The sequence below is a fragment of the Rhinolophus sinicus genome, linkage group LG10 (assembly GCF_036562045.2).
Source record: "Rhinolophus sinicus isolate RSC01 linkage group LG10, ASM3656204v1, whole genome shotgun sequence".
NCBI classification, from domain to species: domain Eukaryota; kingdom Metazoa; phylum Chordata; class Mammalia; order Chiroptera; family Rhinolophidae; genus Rhinolophus; species Rhinolophus sinicus.
Window position 1 is genome coordinate 85,908,075 of NC_133759.1, and position 18,799 is coordinate 85,926,873.

Below are 18,799 nucleotides of genomic sequence, written 5' to 3' on the forward strand. Positions count from 1 at the left end.
ATATTTACCTTTATCATAAAATTCACTCAGATTAAGGTCTAGTGAACCACAGAAATTTTTTATAAATGTCACTGGCACTGATATAAATGAATATACTATCAGAGCAAGCAATTCATATCTGTCAAAGACTTAGTAGAATAAAAACAACATCACCTTTCCCACAAAGTTAAGCTTAATTGATGTCTTTGACCAGTTTAATTTAGAAAGGTAAATTACTGATTACAAAGTTAATGCTTAATGTGGATTTCAAAAACTAAATGTGCAGCTCCCTTTTCAAAAGAGATCTTACCTGCAAGCCAAAATAAAAACAGGGGGGAAAAAAGCAGAGTTGTTCTAGGAGCAAAGGTTTAAGACACATGAATCCCCTAGACAGGCAGGCAGGGGAAGATACAGCCATTTCAAACTACAAATGTCTTCCCAGAAGGGTGGGGTCTGTAAAAGAAACCTGGCTCAGCAGATCTTTGTGAGTAAAGGCATAGATAGGCTTAGAGGCCAAGCCCCACTGGGGAATAGGGGCCATAAAGATGAGTTATTCTGCCTACCAGAGTACGAATAGAAAGTACACTGGGGGGTTTGAAAGGCAGAAAAGAAAACAAGCAGGATGGTTGTTAAGTGGCCAGTCCAGTCAGCAAAAGAAGGCTTGCTAAGTTGTCTCATTACTATAATACAATATCAGCCCCCTAGGAATTTCCTCCATGTCCAATACAGTTTGTTACTTTCACAAAGGCCTAGTAGGGCAAGATGTGTGTGAGGATCACAGAAAGGGCCTGCATGTTTAGAGTCCGGGTGGATGTGACGTGGAAGGGAACAGCATGTGTGGGACTAAGTACATTAATTCAGTTGTTAGGATGATCCAAGAAGTCTGTAAGTGTAAAGTGATTAGAACAGTGCCCTGCCCACAGTGCAGCTGATACATCTGCTAAAATAAATGAACAAAGTCTGTAATGCAGCCCCGACAGCCGGCCCAGCTAACCTGGCCAAGCAGAGGAACTGAGAGTCACTGGAGTCAGCAGCAAGGATAGTAATGGTGTCCTCCCCAGTTTGTAAGGCCAGATTCCAGTATTATGCTGACTAGAGGGCCAAGACTGTAAGTTCATTAATGATAAATACTAAGTATATTTCCATCTTTGTTTCCTGAGGACCCACTACAAATGCCTGGAACATAATATTAGGTTGGTGCCAAAAGTAATTGCGATTTTTGCAATTATTTTGAACCTTTGAAACTGCAATTAGTTTTGCACCAACCTAATAGATAGCGAGTGAAAAATTGCTCAATGAATAAATGAATGGGTAGATCTTTTGAAAACATATATTCATTTAAAAATGTTTTTGAAGTTTCAAAAGGATTTAACATTGTTTTAATCACAGCGTCACTATGATATTTTTAACCTTCATATTTGTTTCTAGTTCTGAAAGAATTCTTGTGGTCATAGGGGTACCAATTGGCTAACCTTGCCCTAACCTTACCTTGATATTGCCCAAACCACTGACAATGTTTTTCAGTTCACAATCAGGAAGTGGATATTTTAGTGCACACTTATGTCTACTAGTAAGCAAAAAACTCAGATATGTTTTGCATACAGATCAGAGGCACTATTTCTGGGTACAAAGGACAGTAGGCAAACCCTATGGCTCTACCCTCAAAATATATCCAAAATCCACCCACTTTTACCACTTCCACTGGTACCACACTGGCCCAGGTCACCATTAGCTGTCACCAGGATTACTGCAATGGTCTCCTCACTGGGCTCCCACTTTCACTTTTGTCCCATAGTGTCTTCTTTCAACACAGCAGCCAGAATGGCTTGTTAAAACATAAATCAGGTCATGACCCTCCCCTCCTCAAAACATTTGTATCAGTTGGCATCCAATTGTGAAACCAGAAACCAGTCTAAACATTTCAAAGAGAGGGAATATATATTATCGGGAGTTAATTAAAAAGATTAGTAACTGCAGGAAGACACTACCACCCTTAGGCTGGAGGAACAAAAGGAAAACTGGTGTTGCATCAAACCTACAATCAGAGCCACTGCTGTGACCATCGTTGGAACGGACTGGCCTGGGCAAGTATTCCCAGCAGCTGTTGCTGCTGAGGCAGCTGCCTTGTGGGAAAGGTTGCCAGGACCCTCATCTGAAATAAAAGGAAAGCTCCCATTCCTCCCACCTTCCAGTCCTACCAGTACCTCCCAGAGGCAGAACCTAACAGGAAGCCAGTGGGCAAGGGAGTCTGGGAAATGTAGTTTGCAAGTCTCCTGCACCAGCAAGAAGAGGAGGGTGTAGAAGGAGAGGGTCTGGGATTGACAGAAAACAGATCCCATCCAGAGCAGCACCTCATGCACAGTAAAACCCAGGTCCCTACAGTGACTTCCAAGGAAGGCACCCCCTTACCCCAACACTTATGCACCTTCCTTCTGACCTCATTCCCTATCACTTGTCATCTTACCCAGGGCACTCCAGCTACACAAGCTCCTTTACTGCTCTGCAAACATGCCAGGCCCTTCTTCCCATGGGTCTAGCACATGCTGTTTCCTCTGCCTGGGATAATCATACCCCATATGCTTTCACAACTCACTCCCTCATCTCCTGTAGGTCTTCATTTAAAGGACACCTTCACAATGGCACTTCCCTGAAAACGAATTTAAAACTGCAAACCTTCCCAACTCCCAATCCCCCTTATTGTTTTATTTTTCATCAAAGCATTTATCCTTTTCTAATACATTATGCATTATATATATATATATACACATATAGTTTTATCATATACAAATATATCTCATTCTATATTATATATGTTTAGTTGTCTCTAAATATATGTATATATGTTGTCAATATCCCCCCACCAAAATGTAAGCCAGAATTTTGACTGTTTTGTCTACTGATATAGCCCCAGTGCTCAATAAATGTTTGTTGACTGAATAAATAAATGTAATCACCAGTAAATGTATTTATTATGGGATGAAAAGTATTAAAGGCTCTTAAGAGCGTAGGGGAAGGGCAGAAAAAGAAACATTGCTTATACCTCTTCCTCTTCTCTCTAACTCCACTCAGCCTACATCAGGTGTCTCTTCTATATGTTTCCTACATTCTCTGTAATCCCATGGTCCCAGAACTTGGCACACTATACTGTAGTTATCTATTTACACATCTGTCCCCTCCACTGAAACTCGAAGTCCCATGAGATACCAAAGGGCGGGTGCCCACTGGGTAACACTGCACATCAAGCACTTAGCAATATTGTCCTGCACTTCCTGTATGCAGGACTCTAACAGGGTTTGTCCTCGAATGTTCCGGTCAAAAAGCAGAGCAACACACTTGAAGGTCTCTCAACACTGGTCCTGCTTCGGATATTCTGGAAAGACAGAAGAGTCAACAGCTGGGAGAAAATATAAACAGTCAGGAAATAGTTAAGTACAGAAGCAAAGAAAGTCGGTAGCAATCATTGTAATATTCTAGCTAAGTGAGGATGGGACAAATTATCATGTCTTCGAAAATATTTGAATCTTTTTATTAGAAGTATTTATATTGCCTGAAAAGCATTACACTGGTGAGTTATTTTAAAAGCTGAATATTACAGAATAACAAACAAATCTTGAAAAACTTAAGTTATGAAAATCTAAATAATTATCATAGAAAAGCAATGTCTCTCAACAGATAACAGATTTTGCAGTGTTATTCTCAAGGGGAGTGGGCATTAGAGCTACAAAAGTTCATTGATAAAAGTATCTTTCTAATTTTGTAACCAACTTTAAGAGGAAAGAATTATCCTTCACATGTGTATTCATAGACAGTAAAAAGATAATTGTTAAAAATCAGCCTTGGTTAGTTTTTTGTTTAGAAGTTTCCAATAGATACCTAGAAAACATGCAGTGTTTTATGAAGAGATCGTGGCTATATCTTAGACTTAAAATTGATTTATTTGTTTGGAAATAATTCAGGGACTGGAAGAAGTCGTATCACCCACAAATACTTAAGCACCAAATTTATCATCAATAGCTTTGACTTGGCTTATATCCGCAGTAGTTCAGAGGCATGCAGAAATGTCTTATCTTATCTCATCCTAAGAAGGAAATTGCTTGTCGCCTGCATGAATATTATCCAAGCACATCACACAGGAGAGACTCGGGACATTGAAAGAAAGGCCTCCTCAGCTGGCCTGTCTTCAGCACGAAGCACATACATACTGTTTGGTTTTCAGTGGCCTGATTGTACACTCGGGCATTGAGCATCCCTTCCCTCTTCCGCTTAATTAAAAATTCAATTTGACCAATGACGATCTGAAATGCATTATAAGCAACAGGAATTCAGTTCATCAGGAACCTGCCTTTTCCATTCCCTTCTCACTGCATAAGTTTGCAAAATAACTCCCAACCAGAAAATGACTTCAAACTGCTGCCTGAAGTGTACATTTATTGGTTCGCTAGCGCAAGGAGAAAACTGAGCTAAGTCAAGGGAGATACACGCACACGGTCCTGGGAGGATAATTTTAGAATTTCAAAGCCAACTCTAATTCACAAACGCTTCTGCCACTTAGACCCACACGGAGATGTTGCTAGCCTCATGAAATGTCATCAAGTAATTGAGTTTTGCCAGTGGTGGAAGTGATCGCAGCCGCTGTGGCTTCCTTGCTGGGAAAGGGAGAAGGAGGAGGGGGGCCGTTTATTAGAAATCACTTTAGGGAGGATGAGATAAAAAGCGGACATACAAAGCCACGGGCTATTGACTGCAAATCTGGCAAGGTTGCAGGCCATTCTCATTGCAGGCAGGGCACCGCAGGGCCCGGTAGGACTCCTTAAATCTGTTGGCCAGCATCGAGAACTTGCTGCCGTGGCACAGAGAGCAGGTGGCACTGCCGGACCCTCGGCAGTGAAAACAGTTGTCCTCTGGAAGCTCCCCTTCCTGCAAGAGACGGGTCAGCATTTAGTTACAGCAGCAGTTCAAGTCCATTGTTCACGTGCAGGTCAAAATAGCACTGGGCTGCCACAACGGCTGGGGCAGAATAAGAGGAAAATGCCTCCCACAAATGCCACTGAGGGAACTGGCCAGAAGCGTGGAATAATCACAGCGGTTTTACCAGAGAGGGTTTCCCTGATGGACACCTCTAAGAGAGAACCTCCTGGTTCCATGCCTTGCATTTTGTGACATGATATTTCTGTATGCTCCACAAGGGCGAGGACTTAATTATCCTCACTGCCGGATACTAATATCCAGCACGTGCAGCGTGCCTAGTAGGTGCCATGCTGTGTTCTAAGAGCTTTCTCTGTATGGATCCATCTAATCCCCACAACATCCCAGTGCAACAGTATAAGGATTATCATCCCTATGTTACAGATGGGAAAATGTGACACCGAGAGGTTCCGTTATCTGCCAGGGGTCACACAGCTTGGAAGAGGAAGAGGTAGTTTTGATCTGAGGTGGTCCAGCACCAGAGTTAAGCGCTCCTAATGAAATGTTCACAGACCTTCGTTGGAGTTGTGTAAAGTAGGTGCTCAAGAAAGACTGCTTGGTGTGACGTAGAGGCTGACTGGATGAATGAACTGTTACAATCCTCCGAAGTTTAGCTCTGAATTCTTGCAATACTTCACCTTTGTTCTCTTTGAGAACTGTGATAAGGCCCCCAGATTAAGAGCTCTGCTCAGGAGTCAGCAGCCTGGGCTGAGGCCTGCCTCTGTCATCAATTATGCACCTTGGACCATTCCCTTACCTTCGCTAAGTCTCTGTTTCTTTACCTATGAAATGGGAGTGACAACACTTACCTCTCTGAGTAGCTGAAATAGTAGATGAGTATATGAAAATATCATAATATATTATCTGGCATATTATAGGCTCTCCATACAGTTAGTTCACTTCCAAGCCTTGTTAGTAAGTCTGCGGTCCTCGACTCCCACCCTCCAAAAAATGCCCCTTTGTTGTCGTGCTCTTCCCTTAAGACATCTCAAGGAAACTGGCAACCTTTGCACTCGTGGGAAAGACCATGCATAGACCATAACCCTTCCAATAAATAAGGGGCATACCAGGTCTATATCAGTTGGATCCAGCACCATGTCCTGTCCATGTCACTTTCTAAACATCTCTCAAATCCATCCAGTTTTTTCCACCCTACAACCACAGTCTTAGTCTAGACACCAACTCTGGCATGAATTCAGTGAGGACCGCTGCCTCTGGTCTTGTGGGCTGTTGTCCCCACTGATACCAATCTTATTAAGCTGCCTGCAATTGTGACTGCCACATACATAGCACTCAAGGAACCTTTTAATGAACACTTGCCCTACATATAAACTTCAGATTAAAACCCAATATCATCAGCTGATTTAAATTTTTAGTTACTTCTTTCCTCAGGTTCTTGTTCTTAAGCCTCTCTTCAGCTGGTCTCCAGGGGCCTTTCCTTCCTCCCAACCCAGCCAGCTCCTACTTGTTTTCAGATGTCACTTTAGCAGCACTTCCCCCAGGAAGCCTTGCCCACCCACACCGCTGGACCAGGAGCCCCTCCCACCTGTACTATCCCAAGCATGGCAGGTCTCACACTGTCCTGAGAGCTCCTGCTGACTAGTCAAGAAGCTCTCTGAGCTAGTCCCTTGGACCATTATTTCCTGGACATCCAGTGCCAGGCACAATATTTTCTGTTCCTATATTGCCAAATGAATAAACAAACAAAACAATGAAGTTTGGAGAGCGCTTCTTGTCCTTAAATTCTAGGAACTACCAAGACAGCTGGAGTCCACTGGGGGGGGGGGGGGGGGAGCTCCATTCGGGCTAACACAGCTTTCTTTTATAATGTAATAATAAAAATAATCTCTGAAAAGGGAGGCATAAGTTCTCAAAATAGCTCCATCGTGCTGCAAAGTGCCTAAGAAGGTATTACATTTTATTTATTCTAGATTTAGGGAATGGACGTGATTATCCAACTGACAAAAACCTAAATGATGTCTAGGTACCCTTTTGTGGATGTTTTATTGATTGCTGCCATGTTTTAATATATTAACAATGGAGAAATTTGTTTTCTTCCCTTGACGTATTTGAAATATATAAACATGTTTTAATATATTAACAATGGAGAAATTTGTTTTCTTCCCTTAATGTATTTGAAATAAATATATTTGCCAATAAAATATTCTTAAAGCAAATTGCCACAGTCCATTTTTCCGCCAGATCCACATGTTTTATGTTTTATACTGGATCCCAGTGAGATTTTAATGGTATACGTCAATGTTGGTAAACAAAGTACAGTAAAATCCTACCATAATGCCACACATGTGATTCAAATATTAGTTTATATAAAATGCCAGGTCAGATATTGAAAGATTACTGAAGTGACCTGGTGAGCCTGCTGTACAGAACAACAACAAATCATCTATCAGATTTTATCTGACGCATCCTGAGAGGTTTCACTAGTTTCCGTTCTTCCCCTGGTTACCACCCTTCTCCAAGCACTCACCCTCAATATGCTCATTTAATTATTTAATGATTCATTAAATCACGTATTTACTGAGCCTCTACTCTATACAAGGCATGCAGGATATAAGTTTCTGTTTTCCATTCTTTTTAGTTTTTAAAATACTTCTCAGAAAACAGTTAAGAGGTCTTACAGCATAACTTAGATTCTAGAACGAACAAAGCTCCCCAAACTACCTCTTACTGGTACTATGACCAAGGAACTGGGGCTCGGCTTTCAGTGCAGATCCAAAGGCTTGTGTAGCCCCGAAGATGATAACCAGCACCAGTTTGGAGGCTGCTTAGCAGAGCGGTGAAGATCATGAGATTGGAAGTCTGGTGAACCTGGGCTTGACCGCTGGCTCCAATGACCTCTGGGCAAGTTATTCAACTTCTCAGAGCCTTATTTTCCTAGCTACAGAATGAGATTACTAATAATACTTAGCTCAGAGTCCTTGTGAGAATGAAATAGACTGCTGCATGGAAAGTATGGGGCATGGTACCTGTCTCTCACGGGCCCTCAATAAATGGCAGCTATTCTTCTTATTATTAGTAGTAGTATTATCATTATTATTATCATTACTACTACGACTATTATTTCAAGGGCAGGATCACATAAAGCATACAGAAGCCCACATGATTTATGGTATCAGATCCACTGAACACAGGGCCGTATTTTTTCCCCTTCTGCATTTCACTGTGGCTCAATTCAATTATCCGTCTCCTTTTCTTTTACAGTTAATACAGAGGGTCAGCATGGCCTGGCTTTTAGCCTTGCCCTGCTCTCTCATCAAGGTCCCCACTGCTTCCCTTTTCCATATAACACCACAAAGAGCCTCCTGGTCAGAAGGGGCTCTTTGGTATTCTTTGACCCCCTTTTTTTATTTTTTAGAATAAACTTGTCTGGGCATTTACTGCATGAGGCATTGGACAAACAAATAGCAATTTAAAACGAAGTTTAAAGGACAGGCAAGTGAAGTATAACCTTTCACAGCAATTTTCTGCTACACACCTCTGTCCTGGTTTATGGCATTACAGCTGAAAAACATGGATCTCTCCCAATTGAATTTAAAGGTAATTGTTGTATCAGGCCTGTTGTTACTTTTTCATTCAAGGCTGCAGTGTGACCTGTATTTTACCATTTCTGGCCCTCTTCTGAAAATATATGCTCCTACAAGTTACAATATGGTATGAAAAAGAATAGCAGTAATGAATTTCAAAGTGGGAAGGGAATGCTTTTAATCACGTGTTTAGTTATCTACCTGCTGTTATGCTAGGTTCTGAATAATGCTGTGTGGAAGGCCAGAGAAGGCAGAGAAGGACTACTTCTTACCAGCTGGTACTTTGCTCCCAAATTCCAGTATTCTTTCCACAAACATTTAACTAACATTTACTGAGCAACTATTATATGCCAGGCTCTATTTGGGGGGCAACAGAACAACTAAACATGTTACACCCAACATAAGCATGGCCCCTGCTCTCATGGAGACCAAATCTTAGTGGGTGAGAACAAACATTAACCAAATAATCACACAAATCAATATGAGATGGCAACTGTGAGGAGAGGTGTGAGGTGCCCTGAGGGGTCCCTTCTTGGGGGTTTTATCGTCATGGAAGCCAGGGGAGGCCCTCCTGAGGGAGTGTTGCCTCAGCTGAGATCTCAGAGGCTAACGGCAAGGCAGTGGGGAATCTGGAGAACATTCTAGACACAGGAAAGGTGCCTCTAGTAGGAAAGAGCAGAGAAGATCTGAGGGGTGGCGAGATGGGCAGTTTGTTGGAGGTACAGAGAATGAGGAGAGACGTGTAAGAGATGAGGCCTAGAGGCCAAGAGTGGCCAGGCTACACAGTGCTTTCTAGAACAAGTGAGGAGTTTTGGTTTTATCCCAGTGATGAGAGGCCATTGAAAGTTTTGGGTGGGGGGAAAGGGTGACAAAGGGGTGACATGATCATATTTGCATTTTAAAAATATTTTATCAAGTGCACTATCCGGTTGGGAAGAGACATGAGTGGCTGTGACCAGAACTTTAACAAGTCCTTTGCTGGAGTCTGGTTGTGACCTTCTTGTTCCTGTCCCCTAAACCCTCCTAGGGTGGGGACATCAGTCAAGTGCAGTGAAGCTTCTGGCCCATTTTGTCACATCAACTCATGGGAGGTGAGAGTTGAGTCCCTCAGAAAGCTTCACATCCCAAGAGATGGACTCTAAAGAAAGAGAAAATTCATTTCTGCTGCCATTCAAGCTTTTATTCTCTTAGCTTAAATTCATCAAAATTGCTTTTTGCCATCCCAACCCCACACTGCGAGCTAATGAACACCATCAGTCTTCCCCTTGTCTGAGCAATGGTTTCCAAGGTGCACGTCTCTAAGAGGTGTGGGGAGAAAAACCTTCGAACTACTTATATTTTTATCTCAAGAAGGCAAGAGATTACGCTTTAATAATATTTTCAAAAGAAATTGATAGAGTAATTTTTAATACACGAGTTGACACAGGTACCCTCACTGAGACAGGCAGTCACGAGAAAAAATGTACCCAAAGGACCCTGAAATAAGCCTGATCTAAAATGACCCCACTTTACATAAAATGACCCCACTTTACGTTATGTAAAGTGACAATGGTGTCATGGCTCATTCGTTCACTTTCAGCATATTGCAACATATTGCAGATTACCTGTGCCTGATCTAGTAGATTTACAAATGGCAATGCTTAGTCTTAACCAAACTCAGCTCTGCAAAAATCTAAAGACCCACAGCTTTATAAGAGTTCTTCAAGGAAACTGTGGATTGAGGATAACACCAATAATAGAAGCGAACCCGTAAGAAAAGGACAGAGCTGATTTTTTTCCATCTCTAGAGCAAGATGGTCTAAGCCACACTGCAAAGTGAAAACAATAAATACCCGATCATATCTCACAAGAAGTCATCCGAAAACATTAAAATTAGGAGTGTGTGAAATATGGACTTACAACTATTATTGCTAACAATGTACCATTAAAATATAGTAACTTAAGATTCCTTCACATCTTTAATATTTAGATGTCTTTAAGTAGTAATATTCAAAAGTTGTTACTTAAGTAGTACGCAACCAAGACACTTTGGAGACTACTGCAGTAGGGCCAGCTCTGCGTGGGGCAGTGAACCACTCTGACGCACCTGTGGGTACTGGTTGTGGGGGAACGTGCTTTCTGTCCCTGCCAAAGGCCCATCGTTCTGGTCGCTGTCTCCATAGATTTCTTCTTTGCTTATCAGACACTCTTCCTCAGCCTCCTCTTCCTTCTGGAGAATTTTCCTCATGAAGTCTCTCTTGTCCATTGGGGTTCGAATGATTTTCAGGTTATTCGTGTAGATGATTATCTTTCCAAAATCTATAATAGGTGGGGACTAGAGAAATGGAGAATGAGCATGGACTCTCCACCGGCAATCACCAGGCTGCAGGACCTATTCCACATCCCAGGAAAGAGGAGAGAAGGAACAGCTACCGTCCAGCACTTGTGAGCCCATCGGACCGCAAAGCTACAGTTCATCCCCTGGTTTGTTTGCTTTCTCTGGAAATCATGACAACTACCTTCCTTCTTCCTGCTGATGGTAACTGACTCAGGCTGAACCAGTCCCATATCTGGAGTGTGAGACTCTGCAGGGTGGGGCCTCGCATGTCTATTCCAACTACATAGCACAGCTGCTGAGGTGGGGCCAGGCACAATGTGTGCTTAATAAATATGAAGGAAGTCCCTTTTAAAATAAATATCTCTCCACATTTTTTTCTATGCGTAAATAATAATAACGGCATATACATTTTATTGAGTATTTATTATTATTATTATTATTATTATTATTATTAATACCATTTATTATGTGTCAGGCTTCGTGCTAAGCATTTTACAAACATTGCCTGACATCCCCCCTGAACATCCCTATGAGGCAGATGCTAGGATTTCCACATTTTACAGATGAAGCGACTAAGTGTCAGTGGGGTTAGGTGACTCTCCAGGATACAGGGTTACTCAGGGCCTGTGGCTGGAATTCTCAGTCTAATGTCCATGTTCTTAACACCTACACTGAATTATTCACAAGCACTTTCCCCAAAAAATATGAGACAATTGTACTTATTTATACATATTCATATATAATATATTTATATATTTTGTAATAACTTGTTTTTCATTGTTTCTGTAATACGAATTGTTTTCATGTCAATAAACATACATCGATAGCACCATTATTGATAGTGTATGTTCCCTTGCGTTGGTTTCTCACATGTTCCTTCATCATTTGGTGAGGAATAATCAGACAATACTATAATACACTAGAGAAGCATAACAGTAAATGTGTAGGGATTACGTAACTAAGAACACGTATTTCTTCCCAGAGCGAGGAGAGCTTGCAGGGAGTATAACGCTGGATCCCAACTCTACTGCTCGTCAACTGTGAGATACAGGAGAGTCATCTGACCTCTCAGTTTGCCCATCTGCAAATGGGCTGCCATCTAACTTGTAGGCACCACCACAGACACACTAGTGATTAAAATATGGAAATACTTCCACACTGGGTGGTAAATAGGTGCTGTCCTGAGACTTCTGAGTGCCCTCCTGTTACCCCAGCCTCTCTTCAGGGAGCCTCTAAAATCCCAAAAAAACAGAAACATGGGAATTAAGACCCCAGGTGTCAGGACCCCAGTCCAACACTCTGCTGGGCCAATTGAGCGATTAAATATTTTGACTCTCACCCAAGAGCCTAATTATATCATCTTCTAGGGGTGGAGGTACCATGAAGAATACATAAAACAGGGCTTGCAAAAGCTGAGGATGCCACACAAACAGTGGGCATTGCTACTGCTGTTATTATTAAAGGCTGTTCTTTCAGGAGTGCATGCACGATCATGCCACACAGCCAAATGCCTCAGCATGAAATGTTTCGCCCTGCTTTTACAGAACTACATCAAGCAAATCTACTTCCATACTACCCTTAAGCGGTCTCATATTTAAAGCCCTCATACGTGTAATCACAACCTGGCCTGTGCAGGACTTCAATATTCAGGTCTTCTTCCTTGAAACATCCAGAGTTTTCAATAATTATTTATGAAGCCACAAGCTTCCTACCTGGCCCTGTTCTCTCTCCCTCTCTTCTAGGGATCATGTGGCATCTTCCATTTCCTATTGTTTGATGCATGCTGGGTTCCTGTTTCACACTCTGGACTATCAGTTTCTGAACATCAGAAGATAAAGATGGTGGCACTTTTGGAAGGTTCCATTTCCACTTCCAGTAATAGCTGAAGAGGTTCAGTTACTAGGGAGCTTTTCTCGCATCTACAGCTGGTTATTTTCAAGGCACAACTCTCAATATACTAAAAAAAAAAAAAATAGCCTACAGTCAATTTGGTTCAATCTTCTGCCTCTAAGCTGGTCAACATCTGAAACACCCAGGAGAGTAAATTTATTTTTAATGTATTCCAAAGGTGGACGGTCCCAAACCACCCTTACGGTGTATTTAAGTTTCAGTCACCCTGACAGCCAAGTTCTTCCTTGTGTCTAAGGAAACTCTCCAGGTGTAACTAAAGTTCACATCATCTGATTACATCCAATTGCCTGTGTGGAACACCCACTCTGACATTATAGGGGGCCAGGATGGAGCCAGGAACTTGTTTGTTTCCTTCCACAGTGTCCAGAATGGTACCCCATGTGACCGAGCATTCACAAATACTCTAATATCTATGGCAACGTGCCAAGATTGCTATTCAGCCACCCTAAAACCTTCCCACTTCTCTGTGTTTACATACAGAAGCACCTCACTGGGTGCTACAAACTCAGGGAGCTGTGGAGGCAGGCAGACCTGAGTTGAAATTTTATTCAAATGTTGTTTGACAGCTGCATGAGATTTGCAAGTTATTCAACCCCTGTGAACTTCTATTTTCCCAATTTGTAAAATTCTTTCCCGTAGAATTCTCGTGCAGATGAAATTACATAGCACGTGTAAGGTAGGCCTTCAGTAAATGCTACGTCCCTTCCTTTTCCTGCCATTTTTTAAATGAAACGTCTATATAAACATCAGTTTCAATTCCTTAAAATATTTGATTGTTTGTAACTGCTTTCTCTGTCCATCACATAACATCTTAAAAGACTCAATAAAAACCTGGTGATTATCACAATGGTAGGTGACATTTACTGAGCGCATACAACGTGCCAGGAACAATGCTAAGTGCTTCTTATGTATCATTTCTTTCTAATCACCACAACAATCTTTGTAAGCTGGTACTTTTATTACTCTCATTTCACAGATTATGACATTGAAACTCAGCAAGATTAAGTGGCTTGCCCAAGCTCACACAGGAAGTAGGTAAAATGTACATCAAGCTCAGGTTTAACTGACATTAGAGCCCTTGCTTTAAATATATATATATATATATATATATATATATATATATATATATATATATATATATATATATGTATACATATATATGTAATTGTTTTTAATGTAGTAAAATATATACATAATGTAAAATTTATCATTTTAACCATTTCTAAGTATACAGTTCAGTGGCATTAAGTACATTCATACTGTTGAGTAACCATCACCACCATGCATCTCCAGAACTTTTTCTTATTCCCAAACTGAAACTCTGTACCCATTAAACAGTAACACCCCCTCCCCAAGCCTCTGGCAACCACCATTCTACTTTCTGTCTCTGTAAATCTGACTGCCCTAGGTACCTCATATAAGTGGAATCATAACAATTGTCTTTTTGTGACTGGCTTAATTCACATTGCATAATGTCTTCAGGCTTCATCCATGTTGTAGCATATATCAGAATTTCCTTCCTTTCCAAGGCTGAATAATATTGTACGTATTGTGTATAACACAATTGTATGTATACACAATTGTGAATAAAGCTGCTATGAACATGGGTATACAAATACAGTGGTACCTCGGTTTTCTAATGTAATCCACAAGTTCTGAAACGTTCAAAAACCGCCGACAGCTAGGCTTCAGGATCTTGCACTCAGCGGAAGCCGTGTGACATGTTTGACTTCTGAGTCATGTTCGAAAACCAAAGCGTTTACTTCCGGGTTTACAGCATTCATAAACCAAAATGTTCGCCAACAGAGACGTTGGAAAACCGAGGTACTACTGTATCTGTTCAGAGCCTTTACTTTTTATTATTGTGCTTAACTGCTACCCAAATTGCCTCATAGCCAATATTTACTAGGGGTTATTTTATAATTGGATTCACTATTGAAAATTCATGACTTACCAGCTCTCATTTCCTTATTTTTCATAAATACCACATTGACAAACTGTTTTCAGTGGATGGAGCTGTATGAATCCATCCTGGCCACTCTCATACCTAGAGGCTGGCTGGGTTGGGATGTAGCTTTTCATCAGGCAACAAAGAAAACAAGGATAACTGGACCATGCAGGAATCTGAGCCTGAATATGGTCTCTGGGATACTGTGTTTAAACCAACTGTGCTACGCTGTCAGGAAAACTCAATTGTCTGATTTTATAAACCCATGCCTAATCATACATTTACATAAATGTCAAGTTTGACACATGACTTACGAAGGTCAAGCAGTCCAATATTATCTACTGTGGCCTTGTACAAGGTATTTTATAAACTACAACCTTGTAAATTCTAAACCTATAAATAAAGTTTAGGTAACAAGAGACACTATAAGCACAAGACATAGTTAAGTACCTAGGACATAATAAGCACTCAATAAATAGTAACTTAGTATCATCAACATTACTGTTAATGATATTATTCTCTAAAAAAGAGCATTCCATAGGGCAAAAAGCATGGGAAATAAGAAGACCTAGGTTCTTATTCTGACTCTATAATATTGTGTGGGTCCCTTAACAACTTGGCACTCAATTTTCCTCATCTGCGAAATGGGAATAACTATAATAAGCCTTTCTCCTGTAGGTTATGGTGAAGACCTAACAAGATAATATGTGATCATGCTTTGTTATGCAAAAGTCATTCCCCTAACACGAGGAACTGTCCATTTCAGCCCTCTTAATTCGAAAAAACCCTGGCACTATATTTGATAAATGCAGACATGCCCATAATTATACTTTTATCAATGCTAGCAAGGCCAATACATTTGTCTGCTATAGATATATTATCTGTTTCCTTGGGAAACTACCATAAAAATTATTAGAGAGTAATTATCTGAATTTCACACTTTAAAGGCGAGAACAAATCTTGGTGTGCTATTCATTAATAACCTGGTATATTATATAATTGTATTTTTTTAAAAGATATATGTGTGTGTGTGTGTGTATATATATATATATATATATATATATATATATATGACCTATATATACACATATACACATATATATACGTGTGTGTGTGTGTGTAGATAAATAGATAGATCGATATTCAGGTTCTTCTAACTTAAAAAAATTCATATATTGGCTTTTAACTATCCATGGTACTGGGGAAGATAATTAAAACCCACAAATAAAATACATGTTTCAACTGAACTGTTAGCTCAAACTTCTTCCCCATGTAACATTTCCTCTGGTTGATTTGCTCTTTAGCATCTCTTGCCAGGACTCCACCTACCCAGTGTTCATGCTACTGAGTAATGAAAAGACAAAATACATAAACTAATGGTCAGACAGACTTTTTTTTAAAGCAGGCGGCAAGAGGGAGGTAAGGGGAAAAAAACCAAGATATAGATAAACAAAAAGCTGAATAATTGCCTGGAATAAAATGAGCACCTTCAAACACTTGGCTCTTTCAGGAAACAAGACAACCTGTTGTTGCCTAATTTTCTAAAACAGCAGTCTGGTGACCTGAAAACCACTGTATGTCTATTTAATTTACTTACTAAGATAACCCAGCCAAAGACCCAATTACAATGTTTTACCCTGGATGGAATTTGAATATGATCTATGCTTATTGCACTTTCCAATAAGTAGTCAACAAGCATGTTATTTTTGTCTCAGGAATATTACTCTAAGAGCAACTTCCCTTGTGGTGCACCTACAGCCCTGGTTGGTACCCGAGCATGATACAAATTAGAAACATTCCGGTGTTTCTTTAAACACACTTTAGTCCTTAAAGCTTATACGCCATGCACAATACCAACCTTATGGTCATTTGCCTTGTATTCGTTGAAGAAAGGCTGGCTGCCCGCCAAAGTGTAGGCATTGCCCTCTCTAAACACGCTGATCCTTTGAGCAGTCAGCTTAGGAGAGTATGGTCGGGGTTTGGGGGCTTCCCCAGACCCGTAAACACCATCCATTGGTTCAAGGGACTCTTGGAGAAAACTGTGAGGGTATTCCTCCTTTGGCGACTCTAACTCCTGCCCATCCTCAAAGACCTGCTTCAACACTCGGCCACTGTAGGAGGAAGAGATTTTAAATCGTACTTTCCGGGGTTTGCCGTCACTCTTCTGGTTGAGCTTCTTCTCAGGGTCCTCCATCAGCAGAAATGTCCCCCTGTGGTTTCCAGGCTTCAGTGTAGCCAGAGAAACTTGGAGCTCTGAGAAAAAGGCACTTTATTTTCTCTCCTCCTGCATATAATTAATTCAAGTCGCTGCTGGGATATGCTCAGCTTACAGCAACTGACACCACACATTAAATATTGATAGATCCTCATGCAAAGGCAGGTGACTGTGAGTTTATGGAATGGAAGGAGCATAAGACAAGATTGGGTCCCCTCTGAATCCCAAACTCACCCAGAATCTCACCCCAGCCCGGGTTTTTCTTACCCTGAGCATGAGTAGGTTTATTTAGATGGAACAAGTACCAATTCAAGAAGGACCAGTTACTCAGTCGATTAGCAAATGTCTTGTTGTTATTCTGACCAACAGCTGTGACCTAATAAGCATTTATAAGTGCCAGAGATTTTTACATGCATTATATTACTTCGTCCTCACAATAACCCTACAATGAAAGTATTATTATCCTTGATTTACAGAGGGGAAAGTGAGGCTCGGAGCAGTTTCCCCATTGATCTACTGTATTACAGCTAAGAAAGTGACAGAGCAGGGATTCGAACTCAGTTCTGTCTGACTCCAAAACCCATGGCGAGTCCTCAAAGCCGAAACTTTTAAACTGTGTCTCACAGAGTCCTAGAGAGGAGGAAGCCACAGGTCTTGGATTCTGGGCCTTCTACCTCTGCATTAAGCACAGCAGCTCCAATTTATATCCATTTTATATTTAAGATTCATGTGCAAGCACAGCCCGAAGCTCCACTGCCTACTGGAAACAGCACCTAAACGCCCACCATGACATAGTCTCTGGGATGAATATCAGAGAGGCATGACATGTGGCGCTGGAGAATGACAGCCCTGCAAGCGAGTTTAGGAAGCAGACCTAACACATAAGAAATAACCTCCTGCTTAGGGAGCAAACTGCCCACTGCTGACTCCCAGCATAGCTCTTCTGGGAAAAGAGTGGTCCCTAAGGAGACAAGGATGGAAGAAGAAGGCTTGGGAAAGAAAAGGCCCTTGGGTTGGGTCTAAAAGGATGGGTTGGATTTGAAGAGCTGGAATGGTGGGGTTGAGCTTTTTCTCTGTCTTTGTCAACAACATCCTCATTTACTTAGCTGCCCAAACTGACTTCTCTGGGACTCCTGCAGCCAGTCCTAGGGATCATATCACCACTGCCTTCTTCCATCATTCCACACCATCTCATCACTTCTGTTTTCAAAGTTGCAGCAGCCCCCTAACAACTTCCCCACCCACCTACATGTCCATTCTCCAGAGATGCCGGAGTGATGTTTCCAAACCACAAGTCTGCGAATATCAGTCTCCTGAATAAAAAGTCCCAACCCTTCCATGCAGCAGGCAGAGTTCCTCCAAGCCTAACCCTACCTTCCTTTCCAGGCTTGGCCTCTGTCACTCTCCCAGATGTTGCCTGGAACGTACATTCCAGGTGAACGTACACCGACAAGCTCACCTGTTTATCAAAACCACAGGCATCTGTCTCTTATCCAGTTCTGTTTCCTGCTTGAAAAGTCAAACTTTTACTCCTCCTTCAAGTCACACTTCAAATGTCACTGCTTCTGAGAAGCCCTGCTCCTGCCCTCGGGAGAAGGCCATGGAGCTTTGGACCTACCATCACTAAGCGCTTCTTATTTTCTCTTATGATTCCTGTGTTCCCCTCCACGAAACTGTGAGCGCCTCAGAGTCAGAAACCATCTTCACTATTTCTCTGTCCCCACTGTTTATAAAAGTGTCCAGTATATATCAGAACTCAGTTAATTGTGGGATGAATGATTTCCAGGTAAGAGAAACCAAATAAATAAAACGTTTGGAACAAGAGTTAGACATATTTTTGTGGAAAATAGTGAAGAGATAGGATCAGAAAGTTGTCAAGAAAAACATCTACGTTTCTACTAAGGAGGGGTTTCACCATC

At 41.3% G+C, this 18,799-nt stretch overlaps 1 protein-coding gene across 1 annotated transcript; it reads right to left on the reverse strand.

Moving 5' to 3' along the window:
• Positions 1–3,499: 3,499 nt before the first annotated feature.
• Positions 3,500–16,915, reverse strand: GRXCR2 (glutaredoxin and cysteine rich domain containing 2). Its single transcript, XM_019739033.2, has 3 exons — positions 16,524–16,915; positions 10,576–10,803; positions 3,500–4,896 (listed from the first exon to the last, which is right to left on the reverse strand). The coding sequence occupies exons 1-3, from the start codon at positions 16,857–16,859 to the stop codon at positions 4,714–4,716; spliced, it is 747 nt and encodes a 248-aa protein (XP_019594592.1). The 5' UTR covers positions 16,860–16,915; the 3' UTR covers positions 3,500–4,713.
• Positions 16,916–18,799: the final 1,884 nt, after the last annotated feature.

Bases quoted from the DNA above. Each gene is read 5' to 3' on its own strand.
- GRXCR2 (XM_019739033.2), bottom strand. From the start codon at position 16,859: ATGGAGGACCCTGAGAAGAAGCTCAACCAGAAGAGTGACGGCAAACCC. The intron at 10,804-16,523 runs GTTGGTATTGTG...CCATTTCTCTAG, and splicing joins ACAAGGCAAATGACCATAAG to TCCCCACCTATTATAGATTT. The intron at 4,897-10,575 runs GTGCGTCAGAGT...CGTCTCTTGCAG, and splicing joins CCCACAACCAGTACCCACAG to GAAGGGGAGCTTCCAGAGGA.